General features: G+C 53.1%; 1 protein-coding gene across 2 annotated transcripts in view; it reads right to left on the bottom strand.

Annotated features, from left to right (window-relative positions):
• The window catches only part of AP2A2 (adaptor related protein complex 2 subunit alpha 2), a 91,166-nt gene extending 75,895 nt beyond the window's left edge, over positions 1–15,271 (bottom strand). The window contains exon 1 of one of the 2 annotated variants that reach the window (XM_043582071.1): positions 15,053–15,271. In XM_043582071.1, coding sequence (XP_043438006.1) covers positions 15,053–15,119 — 67 coding nt within the window. In that variant the 5' untranslated portion in view covers positions 15,120–15,271. The remainder of the gene's footprint in view (positions 1–15,052) is intronic. The other variant, XM_043582069.1, reaches the window with a different exon arrangement.
• Positions 15,272–21,898: the final 6,627 nt, after the last annotated feature.

Here is a 21,898-nt window from a genome sequence, read left to right on the forward strand (position 1 = left end):
CCTTCTCTCTGCCCCTCCTCCACTCATGTGCTCTGTCTCTCTCTCAAAATAAATAAATAAACTTTAAAAACTAAAAGTAAAATGCATTGCTTTAAAAATAAAAAAAAAAAAAACACTTGGGGCACCTGGGTGGCTCAGTCGGTTGAGTGTCTGACTTTAGCTCAGGTCATGATCTCCCGGTCTGTGAGTTCAAGTCCTACGTCAGGCTCTGTGCTGACAGCTCAGAGCCTGGAGCCTGGAGCCTGCTTCGGATTCTGCGTCCCTCTCACTCTCTGCCCCTCCCCCTGCTCGCTCGCACGCGCGCGCGCTCTCTCTCTCTCTCTCTCTCTCTCTCTCAAAAATAAAAATAAACATTTAAAAACAATTTAAAAAAAACAATTAAGGGCAAGACTAGACAAAAACAATAAGAAAAATGCACACAATTGAAAAGACCTGTCCAGTTACTAGAACACTACCCCTCTCCATCATCGGTGATGAGTGTCCATGCACATGACCCCCACACCACCCTCTGGCTTTAGCCCCAGCTCCGTGGACGATCTGGTCCCCACCATGGCCACCCCCCCAATACTCACTGCAGGCATCCCACCAGCCCCAACCTTTCAGCTCACTCAATCAGGTAAGCAAATTCCGACACCCATCAGCCACCCCCATCCCGGGACCGACGATTACAGTCTTCCTCTCCCCTCCCTCCCCCATCCCCACCTCCTCTGAGCCAGCCTCAATTCCATGGCATAAACTAAGCCCCGACCTTCCTTCTCTGTCTGTGCGCTTGGCTGGCAAACCCCTCCCTGCTGAATCCAGTTCTGGCCAATCCAGAGCCTGGATTGCTGAGTGTCCCGCGATCGATCGCTGGGCTGGCCTCACTTGTGGAGCCCAGGGAGGCCCTACCATCTCTCCTCAACGCCTTCACCTCCACCCCACGCCTCCTCCCTCCCCTCACCGGCAGCCCTTAAGCGCTCAGGCTACCCTTGGCACCACCTCCCCCTGCATCTCCACTTTTCTTCACCCCTCCACCTTCTCCCTAGCCCTTCTTTCCTTTCTGGCGGCCTACAGACATGCTCTGCCTCGCCCACCAGCCAGGAGTCCTCACAGTCTGCTTCCCCCCCACCCCTATTCCCAGCATCACAGTAATTCCTCCCAAGGTGCCTCCCTTCTCTGCTCACCCTCCACCGGCTACACCTGTCACTCAGGAGGAAAACTAGGCTTCTCAGAACAGCCTACGAGACCCCCATCACCTGCCTTGCCCCCTGCGCCTGACTCCGGAACCCCAGGGTCTGTCTGCAACTCATACCCCAGCCACGCTGTCCACCAGCATTGCAGCGCATGCCTGACCCCCAGCTGCACAAGCTAGATTGCAATCCCCTTTTCCTGCCTTATTTCCCCTTAATACACTATATCATGCACTATATATCATACTTATTTTATGTCTACTTCACTAGAACGTAAGCCACACGAGGGTATTCTTGTCTGTTTTGTCCACCGCGCAACTCTGTAAATTTGATGAACAAATCAATTAAACTTAAAAAAAAAAAAAAAAAAAAGCTTCCTTTTTCTTTATCCCACTGTGATAAGCAGAATACTCCCCCAAAAATGCCCACACTCTAATACCTGGACCTTGTAAGATACCTTCCATAGCAAAAAGAACTCTGCAGATGTAATTAAGATAGGGGAATTATCCTGGATCAGGCAGATGGGCCCAATATCATCACATAAGCCCTTAAAAGGAGAGACTCTGGAGGCAGGAGACAGGCTGACCAAGTCAGAAAGATCCTATCTCGAGAGGGATTCGCTGGCGGGCCTCACGGGAAACAGAAGGACCGTGAGCAGGCCGTAGGAGGCAAGGCAGCAAGAAAAGGGGGCCGCGGCCCCCACACTACAAGGACTGACTGGAAGCAGCCTCACCTCCAGAGTCTCCAGGAGGGACTGCAGCTCTGCCGACACCTTCATCTCCGCCTCGTGAGATTCCAGGCAGAGGACCCCGCCGAGCCAGGCTGCGCACGGCTTCTGATCTACAGAACATGAGATAATACAGGAGTTCTGGTCTCGGCTGCTAAATTTGTGTTCCTTTGTCACAGCAACAATAGAAAGCTAACACACCCTCTACACTCCCCAGTCACCATCTCACCTCTCTCCTCTTTACAGCCAAACTCCGCAAAAGGGTTGAGACTCACATTTTCCAATTATTCTCCCTTAAACTACCCCATCGGATTCACCTCTGCTCACCCCACTCAAGTGACCTACTACCGTGCTCCCTCCTTACTGGCCTGTGCTCCTCCCACCTGGACATGTCTCCCCCTGACTGCTTAGGGTCTGCGAGCCTGGAGCTCCGGCCACCTTCCTAGAGAGCTGGTCCAGCACCGTGGCTCAGAGAAGAGACTTGGAACCAGGCAGCCAGAGTCTGAATTCCTGTTCTACCACTTTCTAGGCAGTCACGTGGCCCCGGGCTCAGGGCCCCACTTTTCCTCCTCATCTACAAAACAGGAGGATCACAGCACCTACTGTTCAAGTATCATCATGAATGTCAGATGTGTAAACACAGGTAACGTGCTTGGAAGCATGCCAGACACACAGAAGAGCTGTAGGAGCCAGAGCTAGGTTTCGATCATTTCCACTCGCCTCCTCGGTGAGCTAGCTCCCTGTCTCATGGCTCTAAACAACACCTAGAAGTTCTGCCCCCATACGTTTACCTCTTGCCCAGACCTCTTCTCTGCATTCCAGTCTTGGGTATCCAACTGCGTACTCAGTGTCTCTCCCCAACGCTAATGGTGACAAACAGGGACATGATTTATCTTCCCACCTCAGACAACTAAATAGATGAAAATACACGAAACAACAGTCTCCAGAAACTGGACAAGAGGTTCTGGCAGACCATGACCTCCGAGAGACAGAAAACAAACAAGATGAGAGGGGCAGGTCTCCCTAAAGTGAGGAGACAGACAAAGGGGGCCAGAATGTGCAGAGCAGAGCCACAGAGGGGTCCTCGAATCTCTGCCTCATCACTCATCTCCCCAGGCACGACCACCAGCTCCCGCGGCTGTGGAAAGAGCCGCTGGAAAGCAGCTGGAGGGTAAGCCATGGATGCCGGCACAGGGCCAGTAAGCCGGCGGGGGGGGGGGGGGGGGGGGGGGGCAGGGAACCTCATAAAACCCAGGGCATCAAGCAGAGTTCTGAGAAGGAACCCACCTCGGGGCGCCTGGGTGGCTCAGTCGGTTAAGCGTCTGACTTCAGCTCAGGTCACAATCTCACGGTCTGTGAGTTCGAGCCCCACGTCAGGCTCTGGGCTGATGGCTCAGAGCCTGGAGCCTGCTTCCAATTCTGTGTCTCCCTCTCTCTCTGCCCCTCCCCGTTCATGCTCTCTCTCTGTCTCAAAAATAAATAAAAACGTTAAAAAAAAAAAAATGAGAAGGAACCCACCTCAAGAGGGGGGTGAAATCAGCCCCAGACCAAAGGCTGCTCCGGCCCCTCCTTTAAGACCAAACAGTGTCCAAGTTGCTGAGCTTCAGCCCAGGAAAAAGCTCAAGGATATTTAAAGAAATACAATAATATTCAGGGCAAGGTGAAATTCATGATGTCTGACATCCAATAAAAAATTACAGGAATGCAGGGGTGACTAAGTTGCTCAGTTAAGTGTTGACTTTGGCTCAGGATGTGATCTCAGCGTTGGTGCCCCATGTCAGGCTCTGTGCTGACAGCTCGGAGCCTGGCCCTGCTTCAGATTCTGAGTCTCCCTCTCTCTCTCTGCCCCTCCCCCGCTCATGCTCTGTCTCAAAAATTAACAAACGTTAAAAAAAAATTTTTTTTTAATTACAGGCATGCAAAGAAACAGAAAAATACAACCCATAATGGGGGTGGGGGGAGATCTATCAATAAAAACAGACCCAGAGATGACAGATGATTAAGGAAAAAAAAAAAACAACAAGAAATGACAGAACATAAAATCAGGGGACAGTAACATTAGAAGTCATCATAACTATACCCCATATGCTCACGGAGGGGGACGGTATCACAAGCATGTGAATCGGTACAGACGACACATGAAAGACCCGAAGTGAAGTTCAAGACACGAGACCTACGATGTCTGAGAGGGAAAATATGCTGGACGAGATTAATAGAAGATCGGACACCACAGATCAGTGCACCTGAAGACACAGCCCAGAAATGAGCCCAAGTGAAACAAAGAGAGAAAACCAGACCGAAAAACATGATCTGAGAGAGCATCACTGAGCTGTGGGGCACCCTCCGGTGGCCTGACTTGTGTGTAACAGAGTCCTCAAAGGCAGGACGGGGACAGGAAAAGTATTTGAAGAATAACGGCCAAATCTTTTCAAATTTGGTGAAAGCTAGAAACCCACTGATCTCAGAAGCTCGAACCCCAAGCACAAGAAACATGAAGCAAATGACAAGGCACATAACAAATAAAACTGACTAAAGCCAGGGAACATACATGAAAAGCAGCCAGAGGAAAAAGCCACATCACACACAGGCGAACAGTGGTAAACACGGTGGCAGACGTACCTCTGGAAACAGGGCAAAAGCCTGAGACACAGCCGCACCTTTAACGTTGTGGGACGGAAGATCTACCTTGTGGTCTCCGTCTGGTTCAACCCAGCCTCACCTTCCACGGTTAATACAACAGCCACCCAAACTGCCTCCCACTTCACCCTTGTCCCCACTGCTCACTCTCTATACAGAAGCAAATGATCTCATTAAAAGCAAAAGTAATTTGGGTGAGATCGTGTGTGCTGAAAACTTCCCAGGATTCCTACAAGGCCTGACATGCTCCGCCCTCCGCGCCCGCAGCCCATGCTCACCGAGGGCCTCCACACCTCCACCTGCAGAACTTACTTCCACATCTCCTCCAAGCTTCCTTAGAATACACCTTCTCCAGGCTACCTGACCTGACCACAGGCTTTGAAGCTGAGAACCATCCACACTCTCTGTCCCTCTTCCCTACTGTATTTTTCTCCACGACAGAGCAACAAAAAGATGAATGGAGATAAATAGATACCTGTTTTTCTCATTTATTTTGTCCATCTAGTCTCACAAGAATTTAAGTTCTGAAAGTACAGGGATTTGGTCCATTTGGTTAACCACCGAATCCCTGGTACCTAGCGTAGAATAGTGCCTGGCACACAGCAGGCACTCAATAGATTTCTTGGGGCCGCCCGGTTGCCCTCAGTCACTTAAGCGTCTAACTCCTGGCTTGGGGGCAGGTCATGAACTCACAGTTTGTGGGATCGAGCCCCACATCAGCACACAGCCCGCTTGCGATTCTCTTTCTCCTTCTCTTTGCACCTCCCCAACTCATGCTCATTCTCCATCTCTCAAATAAAAAATAAACTTAAAAAAATAGATTTATTGAATGAATAAATGGTACCATTCTACCAGAAAACAGAATCCAGAAAAATAAATAAATTTTGAAATATACAACTACAAAATACACTTCACTCTTAGCGCTGCACCAAAAGTATAGCAAAACAAGAACATTACACAAAGAAATACGTTTTCTTCGCTACTTAATATTAAACAGATTTAAATTAGATCTACAGCAAATGCTACATTAGAGAATATACACCAGACATCAGCCCCCAGGAGAGGAGCATCTCCTGTCCCTCTGTGACCAGCATCCGTGCGAGGGGCCCACATCTCCATCCTGTGGATGACAATCTCAAAAAGGCCAAGCCTCAGGAACTGAACAACTCAGTACAAACGGACCCTTCCCACCTCCCTCTTCCTCCATTCTCAGCACTTGGGAAAGCTGTATGTACTATGTTACCCAAGGACGGCTCAAATTGTGGCGAAAGAATAAGGCAACAAAGGGGCACCTGGGAGGCTCAGTCAGTTGAGTGTCCAACTTTGGCTCAGGTTATGATCTCACGGTTCGTGAATTCAAGCCCCACATCGGGCTGTCTGCTGTCAGCCTGTCAGCACAGAGACCGTTTCGGGTCCCCTGTCCCCCTTTCTCTGCCCCGCCCCCACTTGCGTTCTCCTAAAAATAAATATTTTTAAGCTTAAAAAAAAAGAAGGTGGCAACAAAGTTTAAAAAGGATAATTGAGCAGAAGCTACAAGCTAACTAAACGTAACTGAGTTTGTGAGGAGCGTGTCCCACAGAAGGAAGACCTACCGAAAACTACTTGTAGATGGAGGCACACCCCCAGCAAGATTCATTATGAACTCAACCACAGAAGGCTCTGACTCTCATGGGTGCGAGGTTCAAAATCAGGTTCTGATTTGGTCGTGCTGTGCCTGACATAAAGGAAAAAAAGGCTATAGGGCGCCCGGGTGGCTCAGTCGGTTAAGCGTCCAACTTCGGCTCAGGTCATGATCTCGCAGTTCATGGGTTTGAGCCCCACATCAGGCTTTGTGCTGACAGCTCAGACCTGGAGCCTGCTTCGGATTCTGTGTCTCCCTCTCCCTCTGCCCCTCCCCTGCTCATTCTCTGTCTCTCTCTCTCTCTCTCTCTCAAAAAAAAAAAAAAAAAACTAATAAACATTGAAGAAAGAAAGAAAGAAAGAAAGAAAGAAAGAAAGAAAGAAAGAAAGAAAGAAAGAAAACAAGCAAGCATAACGGGAGCACCTGGATGGCTTGGTTGGTTGAGCATCCGATTCTTTTTTTTTTTTTTTTTAATGTTTTTATTTATTTTTGAGACAGAGGGAGACAGAGCACGAGCAGGGGAGGGGCGGAGAGAGAGGGAGACACAGAATCCAAAGCAGGCTCCAGGCTCCAAGCTGTCAGCACAGAGCCCGACACGGGGCTCGAACCCGCAAACGGTGAGATCGTGACCTGAGCTGAAGTCAGACGCTCAACCGACTGAGCCCCCCAGGCACCCCGGTTGAACATCCGATTCTTGATCTTGGCTCAGGTCAGGACACCACAGTTTGTGAGATGGAACCTTACATCGGGCTCCACACTGATGGTGTGGAGCCTGCTTGGGATTCTTTCTCTCCCTCTCTCTCTCTGTCCCTCCTCCCCTCTCACATGTGCACACTCACATGTGCTCTTTCTTCTCCCAAAACAAATGAATAAAAATTTTTTAAAAAGAAAAGGCAAAACACAAATCGCAGCGCAGCACTGACGTCCTAAGGCTCAGCTCCAAGGGCTTTAGGTACACTGAATAACTAATCCTCATTACACTCTTGAGTTGCCACCAGAAGGGATTTTAAAGGCAAGAAAAACACCTTACCACCCAAAACAAAAACCAGGCAACCCTACTTGGATGCTGGTCTCCACACTTTTAAGCAACACTGTAAAACAGACACCAGGTCCTGGGGTAGGTGAGAAGGTAAATGGGAAACGTCTTGAGTACAAGGATACACAAAACCACCGCAGCTCTCACTGGGTTTAAACTGGGGGTGAAAACAAAGACTCCAGACTCTACTAGGCCACAATTTGCAAAGGTGAGGAATCAAAGGGTACAGTATCAGGATCTGACCCAAACCGCTGGTCAGCAACGTCTTATCCTAAATGAACACATCCAGCATCACTCAACTCCCCGTTTCCTGAGGCAGCCGAGAGCTGAGGGAGCCGTGTGGGGCCAGCACCTAGCAAGGGAAGTGGGTCCCCGCCTCACGGCAAAGACCTTCCTGTCCTTGTGGGGCCCAGAGCAGCTGTGGGCACGTCACTGCCCTTCTGCTGCACCCCCACTAACACAGACAACAAACTCCAAGGGCCAGACCACAGGCCCCATCCCCACACCCTGTGTGCCTCTCACCTTCCCACTGGTGGCTCTCAACTCCCACCGAAGTCTTTCTGACTCCACTTCCCACACTTTCCCTATTGGGTGACTGTGGGCCCCAGTCCTAATCCTCTTTGGCAGTAACACTGAAGGAAAAAGAATGAAGGGCGGCAGGAAGTGATGTGAGAAGGCAGGCAGGGACAAGAGTGTCGCCACAGGTTTAAACTGCATCTTCTGGGCAACCGCAACATTTTGGGCAAGGCTCGGACTCGCCTCTCCCTCTCTGGCACTGTGCATCTGTGCATCTGGCCGTCCCCCGCTCAGTCGCCAGGGCGCTGTTTTAAAACAGGCCACCTCCTCCTCCCTGCACGCTTCTGATTCCAGACATGGCGTGGCGCGCAGGGCCCTCTCTCCCACAGAGCGCCAGGGCTGGTCTTATCGCTCGGCCTCAGCCCCCAGCTCCCGGTGGCGACTCCCACTTGAACTACCCACCCTGAAGCTCTCATAATCAAATGGCACATGCAACTTTCCATGATATTTCAACCATGGCAACGTCATCCCAAAGTCAGTTATCGTGCAAAAGGCCAAGAGGAGAATCAGTAAATACAGTCTTATCATCCCAACCTCAGACATTACGCGGCCCGGTGAAAACTGTTCATTTCTATTTTCTTAAGTGTACCACTCATTTGGTTAAGCTGAGGGCAGACTTCTTTGATCTACTTCACAGTGCACTGGAAGCTGACGAAAACCATCAACTTTCTAACTCCCGCACTTGTGGTTTCCATATCAAACCTCTGTGCTGATCACAATGAAAGGGCAAGACAGGAGGGTGCCTGTCCTACGTATCTGTCTTACATTCATTTCACACACCGAGTCCAGGCAGGGAGTGGACTGACACACTTTAAGCGGAAAAAAAAAAAAAAAGAATGCTCGACAAGGCCACAGGCAAACATGAAACATTCCAAAGGCTGACGCAGACCTACCTTTCTTAGGTGTCTGAGCACCTGGTGCCCTCTGTCCCCTAGGACCTCTCCACCTTGCTTTCAGGCAAGGACTCATCTTGTCCACCTGACAGCCTCTCATTCTCTGCATACTACATTCAGGAGTCCGCAACGTAGGAGGTGCTCAATAAAGATGAACGCACCTCCCTATTTGTCTGCAAACTCTTTAGGGGGACAGGGACCACATGTCCATTTCTCCAAACCCCACAAATTTCACATAACAGATCAGATGCCACCCCTTGCCCCAAACCTGAGGCCCGATCTGCCCCAAGATCCAGAACCGGTAAGACTTCGGGAGGAAGCAGAGCACGTGGCCATCGTGTCCTGGAAGCACACGCTTGTGAACACTCACTCGCACAGGAGGGAGACCACACACAGCTTCCCGGCTCTGCAAGGCCAGGGTTGTGGCCAAAGGAGTTCACCGAAGACTACAAAAAAAGACTTCTGGGAGTCTCATAAGTTTTGAAATTTGAGCTAAGGGAAGCCGGCCTTGAGCCCAAGAACCTGCAAAATAGACCCACGAAATTCTGAGGCACCCAGAGCCCCGCCCACTCAGGAGCTCACACCAGGGAGTCACATTCTGCGTTAGCGTGAAACAGCGCTTCCTACGTCGCACTGGAACCCTCCCCTCTGATCTGACTCTAGTTTTTAAAAGCCAAGGAAATGTTATTCAGCCCCACAAAGACAGCCTTCCCAATAACTCCGCAACTACAAAATCCTGACACACACTGTTGCCAAAACAACAGAGTGAAAGTCATTTTAAGAGGAGAGAGAAGTAATGCTAAGTATCCGGCACAAGAAAACACTCATCACCAGGACATTTCAACGTGTCATAAGAGAAACAGAGAGAGTTCCCGACTTCAGAGGAGCCAGAAGGAAAACAAGGGGATGCACAGGTATTTCCTCGAAGCAATAACCACCAACCTTGGCAGACAAATTCAACCTGGATCAAAGACTTCCTCCCCTCGCCCAGCACGGGGGATCGTCCCTCCCTTTGCCATCCGTCACACGCTCCCTAAATCAGTTTCTAAAGAGTATATATCATGCAAAAGAAAATTCGCAAGAAGAGCATTCTTTTTCAAAAAGTCATCATTTTTTTAAATGTCCAGTCAAGACTAAAACGAACCTTAAATTTTTTCAAGGACTTTAAAAGTTAAAAAGCAGACCGACAAATTCTGGTTCTGCTCCTTATTATTACTCAGGAAAATCAAGTATCACCTTTACGTTTCATTTCCTACACAGATGCATAACCTGAACTTAGCGTTTTACGTTCAGTTCTCCACATCCAATTTATGACTCATAACAAACGGAATTTTATGAACTAAATGTTTTGAACTCTAGTCATGTTAAAATATAATTCAAAGGGGTGCCCAATTTCAACGAAGTTAACGGAAATGGAGAGGACAGAGTTTCGTGACCAACACAATGAGCCGAGCAGCGATACTCATTCTGCCAGTTTATCACTGCACCTGCGGCAAAACTGCATGCTTTCACCAAGAACACGGGAAATGCGTTTTCGCCAAATAGCTAATTACACATCTCCACTTGTTCCCCTTCATTTGAGTGAGTGCCTGGAGGGAGTAAATAAAACACCCACAAGCACGATGCGAGTGTCTCCTTCACCTGCACGGCCCCCACCCCCGCCACCTCCCGCTTGGAGGAATAAATGACAATTTCCTGCCCATTGGCAACGTGACTGGTCTCACAAGAGTAAAGACCCATCGCTCTCTTTCATTGCAGTCTTGGTTGTTTTTGTTTTGTTTTGTTTTGTTTTGTTTTTTTGAGACAGAGAAAGCACGAGCTGGAGAGGGGCAGAGAGAGAGGAAGACAGGAACCAAAGTGGGCTCCCCGCTGACAGCAGAGAGCCCGGTGTGGGACTCGCACCCACGAGCCATGAGGTCATGATCTGAGCCAAAGTCGGTAGCTCAGCCGACTGAGCCACCCAGGCGCTCCTCAGTCTTGGTTATTTTGCAGCCAATGAGGAGTCTGTCAACATTTTCAGCAGTGTTTCATATTCTCAACACTGTTCTCGTGTTGACATGTCAATGGTAATGCATAAAAACATGCATTAACTGGGGCACCTGGGTGGCTCAGTTGGTTCAGTGGCCAACTTTAGCTCAGGTCATGATCTCACCGTTCCTGGGTTCAAGGCTCACATCGGGCTCTGTGCTGGCAGCTCAGAGCTTGGAGCCTGCTTCAGATTCCGTGTCTCCCTCTCTCTCTGCCCCTCCCCTGCTTGCTGTCTCTCTCTCTCCCTCTCTCAAAAAAAAATAAACATTAAAAAATACTTTTTTTTTTTAATTTTTTTTTCAACGTTTATTTATTTTTGGGACAGAGAGAGACAGAGCATGAACGGGCAAGGGGCAGAGAGAGAAGGAGACACAGAATCGGAAACAGGCTCCAGGCTCTGAGCCATCAGCCCAGAGCCTGACGTGGGGCTCGAACTCACAGACCTGCGAGATCGTGACCTGGCTGAAGTCGGACGCTTAACCGACTGCGCCACCCAGGCGCCCCTAAAAAATACTTTTTAAAAAAGACATGCATTAACTTAGACATGCCTGTCCAATGACACATCACACATGTAAAAGTAAACAAAAGTTCCAAAATAACCAAATAACAAATTTAACTATTATTTTCCCAATTTCAGCAGGGCTTTTGTTTTGTTTAAACCCATCACTTGAATGTGTTATCAGTCAATGCAACAGCTTGGACAGACCTCAAGGGGATTGTACGGAGTGAGAAAAGCCAATCAACAGGTCACATTACACAACTCCATTCACATGACGCCCCTGAGATGCTATGCAGACAGAACAGACTAGCAGTCGGGAGTGGGTAAAGGGGTAAGGCGAGGGGGCTTTGTGATGATGGAACAGCTCTGTGTCTTCATGAAGGTGGCAGTGACATGTAGCTACCTGTGACAAAAGCACAAAGACCTACACACACACACACACACACACACACACACACACACACACCAGTGTAGGTAAAACCGATAAAATGTGACTACGCCCTGTGGAATGTACCAATGTCAGTTTCCTGGTGTTGAAATTGTACTGTCATGTCAGAAATCCCCCTTTGAAGAGGTGGGGTGAAGGGTGCCGGGACCTCTCTGTCCATTTCTTTGCAACTTCCTGCAAATCTATTTTTATTTCAAAATAAAGATTTATTTAAAATTTGGGACTAAGTAAAAGGATGAGAATTTTTCTTTGAATTTGTTCATGTTTTATTCATGTTTTGAGAGAGAGCGTGAGTGGGCGAGGGGCAGAGAGGCTCTGAGCCGTCAACACAGAGCCCCATGTGGGGCTCAAAACTCAAGAGCCACAAGATCATGACGGTGAGCCGAGGTCAGACGCTTAACTGACTGAGCCACGTAAGCGCCCCTCGAATTTTTCAATACCAACTTAAAAACAGAGAGAAAGAAACAACTCCTAACTCCTACACCCTGAAGTCACACTAGCCAAATTCAGTGGCCCTGGGCTGAAGTTCATCAAAAAGAATCCAATTAATTTTATGAGGCACTGAATTAGTTTGCTACCTGAGCCACAAAAGCTACAGGCTTGAGGAACACAGCATGACAAGAGCACCTTTTCAAATCCCGGAGGGTATTCGCCGTGGCTGTGCTAAGCAACGTTCCCAGCCAGCCGCCTGAAGCCCATAACTTACATAAGGTGCAGACAGATGCAGAGCTCGCTCCTGAACGTCTTAAAGGGGGGAATTTAAGACTCTAGCTCAGAAAGGCAAAGGGAGCTGCAATTTTAGAACTGAAACAGACCTCAGTGGTGCTCCTGCTCAAACCAACCCCTCTGTCAGCTGCGAAACCTAACTCAGCGGCCACGGGCTGTGGGTCATGGCACAGGGGAGAGGCGGGCTGAGTCCAGACCCTGGCTGCCAGCTCAGTGCCCTCTCTCCTCAGAGCCTGGCTGCAGCCATCACAGCTCACAAGAGACCAGTAAGCACAAGAGATCAGAGGTGGGCGGGGAGAAGGGGAAGCAGGGACCCCTCTCCCTCCCCACAGGCGTAAGCCCAGACCAGTCCCGCCAGAGTCGGCCCTCGGTCAGCCTCCAGGCACCAGCCCGCACGTGTTGCCCGTGTTTACGTTAGCTCCCTGCTGTTCCAGGCACGTCTTGGCCCTCTGCCTGCAGGGCCCTTCAGAGAAAATCGGTGCAAGAATCATCTTCTAGCAAAGTCCTCTCTGGCTCACGGTCTACTCGTTTCCTCGGCACATGCCTCACGCCAGGCACTGTGCAAGCAGCGGAGGAGTGTGACGCGACAGACGCGGTCCCCGCCACGATCGATCGCCGACACTGCTCTGAAGGAGCACGGCACCACGACTGACGGAAGAAAGGGCAGGGGCACAGCGAGGCTGGGAAGGGGTTTCTGAGGAGGGGGCCGCACTAAACGGAGAGCTGGCCCCGAGAAGGACCAGGCACCCCTCCCCCCCATATAAGACTTCGGGGGAGAGGCTGTCTTACTCTTTGGTCCACACCGGCGGCCCTCCAGCCGAGAAAACTCCCCCACGGGGCAACGTCTGGACGTGGCCTTGGGCGTCACAACGGAGGCATCTGGTCGTAGAGAGGCCAGGGACGCTGCTGTCCGCCACCAACGGACGCTTCTGCACCACAGACGGTGGGCCCAGGTGTCAACAGCGCGGCGGAGGGCAGAGTCCGGTCTCCAGTCAGTCAACGAGCACCGGCTGAGTCCTCAGTCCGGGGCAGGCGCCTCCCTGCAGCCAAGCGCAGACCTAGCAGGGTCACAGGTCTGGCACGCGGGTGACGGCTGGCCGAGAAAACGGGTTTCAGCCTCGAGGTCTTTCTTGCCCAATGCGTGTTTCTACCAAAATGGAAGGGCTGACATCACGCCCAACTTAAGGCTGCTAAGCCTTCGGCCAAGGGTCCCCTGCAGCAGTAGTGCACATGCACCTGGCGTTACAAGACGCGCCCGGATTAAGAGTGCCACCGTCCTGAAGTCACAGCGAACAGCAAAGGAACAGACAAACGCTGCCTACTTGTGAAGGCACCAATCCGAGAGTGCGATACCACCCCGACTTCCTGCAGAGTAAGCGGAGGGCCAGAAGACCCAGACTTCCACGGTCTGGGGACACCGGGGCCCCCGGTGCAAGGAGGTGAGGGGTTCAACACAACGGCATTTACCATCAAAATATGCACTGAACCCAAGGCAATAAAAATCAGTCAACTATCTGGTGGGTACCGAAAACAATAAAACGCACCAGCAGGAAACCGGGTTTGTGTTTATTTTTTTTTAAGCGAGTAAAGGAGACGTCCTCTGAATGCCAAGAGCTCCTCTGCCGACCACAGCCAAACTCACTGCAGGACCCACGGGGCACCCAGCAGCCTCCCCGCCTGTTTCACCTTGCCGCGTGATTTTTTTCCGCTCCGGGGAGGGCACGCGTGTCCCGGAACGGAGACGGCAGCCAGAGCAGTTTCCCTGCAGCCAGCCCACCCTCTAGGGCCCCAGTGTCTGGATTCCCCCGGGGAATGAGTCATTTTAATCAGGGCGCAGTAAGCCGCCACAGCCCGCGCAGAGCCGCTTCCCAGGGTTCGCTCTTCCCACTCCCTGAGCGAAAGTCCACGCTGTTTTGGAAAACGCTGGGTTAAATGCTCCATTACTAGAAAGACGGAGCAGATTGCTCGACATGACATCATGCTGGGGGGGGGGGGGGGAGAGGGGGGTCTTCGCCGGAACCGGGCCGACGATACCACAGCCCCCTACGGGGTCGACGAACACCACCCTGCACCCCGCACCCCTGCCGCCACTGCTCCCCGACCCGCGGCCCCCGCACTCCAGTCGGAGCCCCCGATCCCGCCTACCAGAGGCCTGCTGCGCCCTCCTCACCCGCCCTCTAGGTCCGCACCCGGGACCCTCGCACCCCCAGCCTGCGCCCCCTGCCCCCTGCCATCTGGGTCTGCACCCAGACCAACCCCGCCTGCGTCCCCAGACCCCCACCCCGCCCCGCGCCCCCTGCCCCCTGCCTTCTGGGTCGGCACCCAGACTCCCGCCCCACCCCAGGGGGGCGCCCCCGGACCCCCGCCCTCCAGGTCCTCACCCGGGACCCCGCCCCGCGCCCCCTGCCCCTGCACCCCGACCCCTGGCCCGCACCCCCGCACCTCGAGCCTGCGCCCGCGGACTCCCACCCAGCGCTCCGGGCCTGCGACCCCGGACCTCCGCCCCGCCCCGCGCCGCCCCCCCCCCCCCCGCCCCATCGCTGCCTTCTGGGTCCGCACCCAGACTCCCGCCCCGCACTCCCGTCCCCCGGGTCCGCACGCGGACCCCGCCCCGCGCCCCGCACCCGGACCCCCGCCCCGCACCCCCGCACCCCCGCACCCCACAGGCCGGTCCCGCGCCGCGGCCACTCACAGTTGCGAATGTCGGAGATGAAGACCGCCAAGCCCCGCATCCCGTCCCCCTTCGACACGGCCGGCATCTTCGGGCCCCGGGGAGCGGCCTGGGCTGGCGCGCCCGGAGCACGAGCGGGGAGCGGGAAGCGGGTCGCCGCCGCCTCTGGAGCCGCCTCAGCCGGAGCCGCCTCAGGCTCCGAGCGCCGCTTTCAGGGCCGCCGCCGCGCGCGCGCGCACGCACTCACGCTCGCAGCTGCGGGCACGCACACGCTCGCTCGCGCGGCGGCAGGCGGCGCGGGGACGAGCACGTCGAGGGCGGGCGCGTAAAGGCAGGAGCGGGGGCGCCCCCTGCAGGCGGGCCGACGCGCCGTGCCGTGACAGGATCATCTCCCCCACGGCTTTGACCTGGCCCAGGTTCTGGGGTACTTGCTGCCCACGTCGCGGGCTGGTCTGCGTCCAGAGCCCTAAGGGCCTGCTGCACATCACCCGACAGTCCTTTCTTAACAAAGAGGGCCACTGAGGCCTGCAGAGAAAGGACGGCCCACCCCCACCCCGAGACAGCACCCGGTGACCGCAGGGCCCAGTCTAGACTTTGATCCCTCGAAGCCCAGCCAGGACCCTTTGCCAATCTGCCACCACCCACCTCTGCACCCCGAGGTGAAGGCAGAGGGCCCCCCCGTGGGTCAACCTCCCGCATTGCTACACCCAAGGAGTGTGTTTGGAGAGCAGGTGGCCCTGCTGAGCTGGCCTTCATGAAGCCACATGGCTTTGAAAAGGAAGCTTCCTCTTTATGGGGCAGGTGGGGGGCGGGGGGGGCGGGGGGGCAGTATCTGGGCCCTGAACCTGATCCTGGCCCAGACCCACAAAAGAGACCTCTGCCCCACCCTGGCTCACTTCCTCAGTTCCCAATGAGAGGTCAGGCCCAGCTGGACCCTGACCAGGAGGAGGAAGGGGCGGGGCCCCTCCCACAGACCAGACACCCCACCCATGCTCTGGGCCTCCAAGACCCCCTGGGGGAAACCGGAACCCTGGCGGCTGGAATCTTTGTAAGAGAGCTATTTCACCACCTTCCAAGACCTTCCAAAGAGCTGGGCCAGCAGAGGGCTTCCTGGAGGAGGGGAGATCCCCAGGGCCCACATCCCCATGCCACGAGATGGCCAAGCCAGGGGACTCCGGCAAGCAGACCCTGACCCACCCCCAGCAGCCACTCACAGAACAGGGCAATGCCCAGAGGCTGCGGGGACCCACGTGGGGAATGGACAGAGTGCCAGCTCAGGCCGAGGTGGTGGGCTTCTCTGAAGAGGGGCTTAGAGTAGGACAGACATCCTATCTCCTTTCAGTGCTGCTGCTGGGCTTCCCAGGCCTCCTGGGATTCCCAAAAGTATGTGTGTGTTTGGGGCGGGGGTCCCAGAGCATCGTGAGGCACACAGGTGGCCATGAGAAAGACCCCACACTGCCTGCCTCTCGGCTCCTGCAAGCCCTCAGGTCATTTATTAGAATCAGGCCTGAGTCCACCTGGCCCTCCCTAACCAGGTTATGCCCAGCGAGGGGCAGGCTGCCTTTACTTGTAAGAAGTGCTTGGAAACAGTTTCATTTCTTAAGTTCTGTGACTTGGACACCTGTCACATTTTAGCTACTTGTGGTCTCAACTCTGTTTCCAAGGGCAAGGGTGGAGCTGAGAGTCTCTTTCCAGCACCCCCGGCCACTGAGAGGCAAGGGCCCCCGCAGACACAAGCCCAACACTGGCATCGTGAAGGAGGAAACAAAGGCTGGGGAGCCCAGAGCCTGCAGCATGGCCACGGTGCCCAGGGGCATCCGGCACCATTCGCTGGCTGTCCTGGCTCAGGCCTCCTGTCAGGTTGACAAGAATTGCTTCCCACGGTCTCTGGAGTGGGTTGCAGACAATGACCCTTCCAGATAACTGGGGTCGGTGGCCTGGTCCAGATGTGGCTAGAGGCCTGCGCACCCATGTGGGTCCAGGGACAGAGGTGTGGCAACCCTCGGTACCTGGTCGCGCCAGGCATGCGGTCACCAGGAGCGACACGCTTGGGGAAGGCCGCGCTCTGGGAACCGAGCGTGTCCCCTGCCTTGGATGGCGTGCTGAGCTTGAGGGGTTCGAGAACTCGGTGGTGGGCAGTGTTTTGAATGAAACGGACCACCTAGGGAAGGGGAGCAAGGAGCTCCAACTCCTGACAGGAGGCCACCCGTGTCCGTGGACCCTGTTTTTTGCAGCCATCAAACTGAGCCCAGAGCCACACAGCTGGATTCGGGTTATTGCAAAATAACCACAGAAGTCGACTCTACTGCCTCCCCAGATGTCTCACGGAAAAGCTGGAGCACTAGTGTGGCCCGGGCAGGGTCCAGAGAACCAGGATGGGGTCACAAAAAGTCACACCCCGGTGGGAAAGGCTTAGCCAGCAAGAGAACACAAGAAGCTGAGTTTATGCCGGCAGAGCTCTTCGGAGTGTGTGCAGGATGAAACCTGAGCGAGCACACCTGTCCCACGGGGCACCCCCCCATCTGGGGCAGCAGGGGCAGCTCGAGCAGCCGGCAGCTTGGAAGTGGACTCGGGTGGCCTATGCTAAACTAGGGTCGAGATGCCAGAAATTTCTGAATGTAATGCAGAGAAGGGAACTCAGAGATTTCTTTTCCCCCGCTTCCAGGAGCTGGAAGTCCCAGGTGGGCAGGGCTGGTTCCTGCTGAGGCTGTGGCTGAGGATCTGGCCCAGGCTTTTCTCCACTGGCAGATGGCTGTCTGCTCCCAGCGTCAGCTCATGCTGCCTCCCCTCTGTGATCATCTCCCTGCCTAAATTTCCCCTTTTCACAAGGACACCAGTCACACCGGATAGGGGATCTGCCCTACCCAGTATGAACTCAATTAATTACATCTGCAGTGACCCAAATAAGGCCACAGTCTTTTTTTTTTATGTTGATTTATTTATTTTGAGAGCGTGGGGGAGGGGCAGAGAGGGGGAGAGAGAGAGAGAGAGAGAGAGAGAGAGAGAGAGAGAGAGTCTCCCAAGGAGGCTCCAGGCAGAGCTGGATGCGGGGCTCGATCTCAGTTTGTGAGCCGAAATCAAAAGTCCAACGCTGAACCGAGTGAGCCACCCAGGCGCCCCAATAATGCCACATTCTGAGGGACTCCAACATGTGAACTTTTAGGGGACATGATCCTTCCCATAACAGAGCATGATGTGAGCACATAGGGGCAGGATTTTGAGTCAGTGTCCCCTTTTCCATCCTGATTACTTGGAACATGATTTTGCTGGCTGGAACTCTGTCTCAGATGGCGATGATCCCCGCCCCCCCCCCCCCCCCCCGCACCAGCCCTCAAACCTCCTGTGTTCACGCCCCTGCCACCATGACTGGGGGCTCTGTTACTCCCCAGCTGGATCCTAATTAACACCTATTCCCATGCCTGAGAGTTCTGTGTCATTGAGTCCCCAGGGCTGTACGGGCATGTCATGCTGCCCCCCCCCCCCACCGTCCCCATCTTGTCCGGCCGCTTGTCTTTAAGACCACCTCACATCCACCCCCCGGGGGAGCTCACAGGGGCTCAATGTCAGTAAATGGCCACAGGAGCGATGCAGCTGGTGACAGCAGCCAGGGGAGAGGTGAAGGAGGCAGCCAGGAAAATGCAGCTGTCCCCACAGGATGCTGCCAGAGCAGGCACTCCGTTCACTCCCAGAGTAGGGATCCATACCCTCCAGTTTCTCTAAGTGACCTGTCGAAAACTACACCCTTTGACTTCAAAGGCCAGACCAACCATGCCAACAGCCAGCCGGCTGTCCAGCACTGCATGGCGTTGGGTGTTTTGTGGCAAGGCATCCATCCCAGGCCAGTGTCCACCCAGCCGTGAGAGCTGACGGAATATATGTCACTTTCAAGAGCGGCCTAGGAAAAACAGCGTTAGGAAAGAAAACACGCCTACAGACACCGGTTCGGGCCTTTCCACACCACCGCGTTGCCTCAGTGTCCTGGGGCAGCCGTGACAAATGACCCCAAACAAGAGAAACTGATCCTCTTGCAGTCCTAGAGGCCAGAATTCCAAGATCAAGGTGTCAGCAGAGGGTTCCCCTGGAGCCTCCGAGGGAGACTGTCTTTACCTTTCTTCCAGTCGCTGAAGGCCGCCGGCACCCTCGGCCTGAGGCTGCATAACCCCAATCTCTGCCTGTGTCATCGAGAAGGGGTCTCCTCCCCTGTATCTGTGTGTCTCAAATCTCCCTCTTTTCTCTTATGAAGATCCCTGTCACTGGATTTGGGGCTCGCCCTAAATCCAAGATGATCTCATCCTGAGATCCTTAATCACATCTGCAGAGACCCTATTTCCAAATAAGGTCACCTTCCCAGGCGCTGGGGTTTGGGACAGGGGTCACCTTCTGGGGTCCACCATTTGCCCTGGTACAACACTAAGAAATTCTGCCCCGTTGGCCTCATCACACACAAACTGCCCCTCCCTTTGGCATCAGGGTATTTTAAGGTTGGTCGTGGGACGATGAGAAGCATAAAACCTGCCACTGATGCCACAAAGCGCACCGCCTTCTGCAGGGCCACCCACCCATCACAGGCACCTGCCTTAGGACCTGACACCTGCCTGACCTCTGAGTGGATACCAATACACCAGACAGCCCATGATACCCAGGTCACAGCCATCACCCTGGCCAAAGCCAGGGTGGCAGGGTCTCACATGGGAGACACGGACAAAAAAACCTGCTGTGCTGGCTCTGGAGCTAAATCTGAAAGCTTCCACTGCACGTGAGTGTGCCCCACTCCTTCCTTCTTGCTCTGGACTTTGCTTATCCCAGCACCCAGGGAGGATGTCCCCATCCATGAGCAGAGGGAGGGCTCGGCAGCAGGATATCCTGGTGTGTGTCCCTCTTCCTGGGCTTCCGGCCTCAAAACTGGAATGTTTTGAGGTTCAGGAGCGATAGTGCGTGGACTGATAGTGGCCTGGGCCCTGCCCTCAGGGCAACCCCTGGCTTAGGCCTTCCCCATTGAAACAGGACAAGTCACGGGTTGCCACTGCTGGGAAGAGCCTTGCCTTGTGCTGACTCGGCAAATGAGGAGAGGCCCGGGGCTACTTGTGAGATGAGGGCACCCCGCCCTCACCCCACCCCAGGAACACACAAGCCTGGCCCCCAGCAGCCCGACAGCTGCCAGGCACATCCAACAGCCAGGGGCAAGTGCTCTTGGGTTGTATAACGAGCTCCCCATAGTTACTTAGGGTTACTTTTTTTCTTTTTTTTTCGTTTTTTAAGTAATCTCTATGCCCAACCTGGGGCTTGAACTCATGACCCTGAGATAAAGAGTCACATGCTCTGCCGACTGACCAGCCAAGCGCGTCACTTAGGGACACTTGTGAAGCCGTCCCAGAGAGGCAGCCTCAGGTTAGGGACCCCCAGCTTGCCAAGTGCATCTGGGTGGGGAGCTCTGGCTCTGAGGGCGTCCCCAGAGCGTGGGGGCGAGGGGATTCAGTGGGCAGCAGGAAGGCCTGTCTCTGCAGACCCCATTGCTGCACGTCGGCATGTGTCTGCCCTCCTCTGTCCCCCAGTGCAAACAAGTAGGGGACAAGGAGGAGGACAGTGTGACGATGGGCCAGACCTGGGCTTGAAACTCAGAGCTAGAACCTCTGGCTGGGTACCCCACACTCAGCCCTGGTGGTGTGGGCTGCCTCACAGGCAAGATGGCCAGAATTTGGGGCTGAGGACTGGATTTAGGGACCGGGCAAGGGGGTTATATGCTCAGATTTACATCAAATTAAAATAATTAGGATTTGACTTATTGAAGCTATAAATTCAAAACTTTAGTTTTGGGGTTTTTTTTAAATTTATTTTTTTAGTACACATCCAAGTTAGGTAGCATCTAGTGCAACAGTGATTTCAGGAGTAGATTCCTTAGTGCCCTTGACCCATTTAGCCCATCCCCGCTCCCAGCACCCCTCCAGTAACCCTGTTTGTTCTCCACATTTGAGAGTCTCTTATGTTTTGTCCCCCTCCCTTTGTTTCCCTTCCCTTATGTTCATCTGTTCTGTGTCTTCAAGTCCTCATATGAGTGAAGTCATATGATACTTGTCTTTCTCTGACTAATTTCGCTTAGCATAATACCCTCCAGTTCCATCCACATAGTTGCAAATGACAAGATTTCATTCTTTTTGCTTGCCGAGTAATACTCCATTGTGTATATATACCACATCTTCTTTATCTATTCATCCATCAGTTGATGGACATTTGGGCTCTTTCCATCCTTTGGCTATTGTTGATCAAAACTTAAGTTTTTAACCTGTTAAGTTCAATTTCACAAACCCTGCCATTTCCTTTATAAGCCTAGAAGATTTATAGTCATTTTTCAGGGGTCTGTCAAAATGTTTGGACTCCTCTACAAACCCAGTGAATTAAGCATTTCTAATATTAAATGTATTATTATTTTTTTTAATGTGTATTTATTTTGAGAGAGAGAGAGAGCAGGGGAGGGGCAAGAGAGAGAGGGAGACACAATCTGAAGCAGGCTCCAGGCTCTGAGCTGTCAGCACAGAGCCCGATGCGGGGCTGGAACCCACGAACCGTGAGATCATGACCTGAGCATAAGTCGGATGTTTCACCGACTAAGCCACCCAGGCGCCCCACATTCCTAACATTTTAAACTGAATTTATACATTCAGTATCTTTTAACTCCTTTTAAAGTGCTGTAGCTTGTCTGAATTGACAACACAATCTTGGGTGTGCCAAGAACTCATATACCCAATAGATTAAAATTTTGAACGTGGTGAACCCCAAGTTGTGTCAATGGTTCAGAAACTTGAAATACCAACTGTGTTGAGGTTTAACTTACCATGTAAGAATGAACACTTTAGTTCTGATTCTCTTAAA

Source organism: Prionailurus bengalensis, chromosome D1, assembly GCF_016509475.1.
Source record: "Prionailurus bengalensis isolate Pbe53 chromosome D1, Fcat_Pben_1.1_paternal_pri, whole genome shotgun sequence".
Taxonomy (NCBI): domain Eukaryota; kingdom Metazoa; phylum Chordata; class Mammalia; order Carnivora; family Felidae; genus Prionailurus; species Prionailurus bengalensis.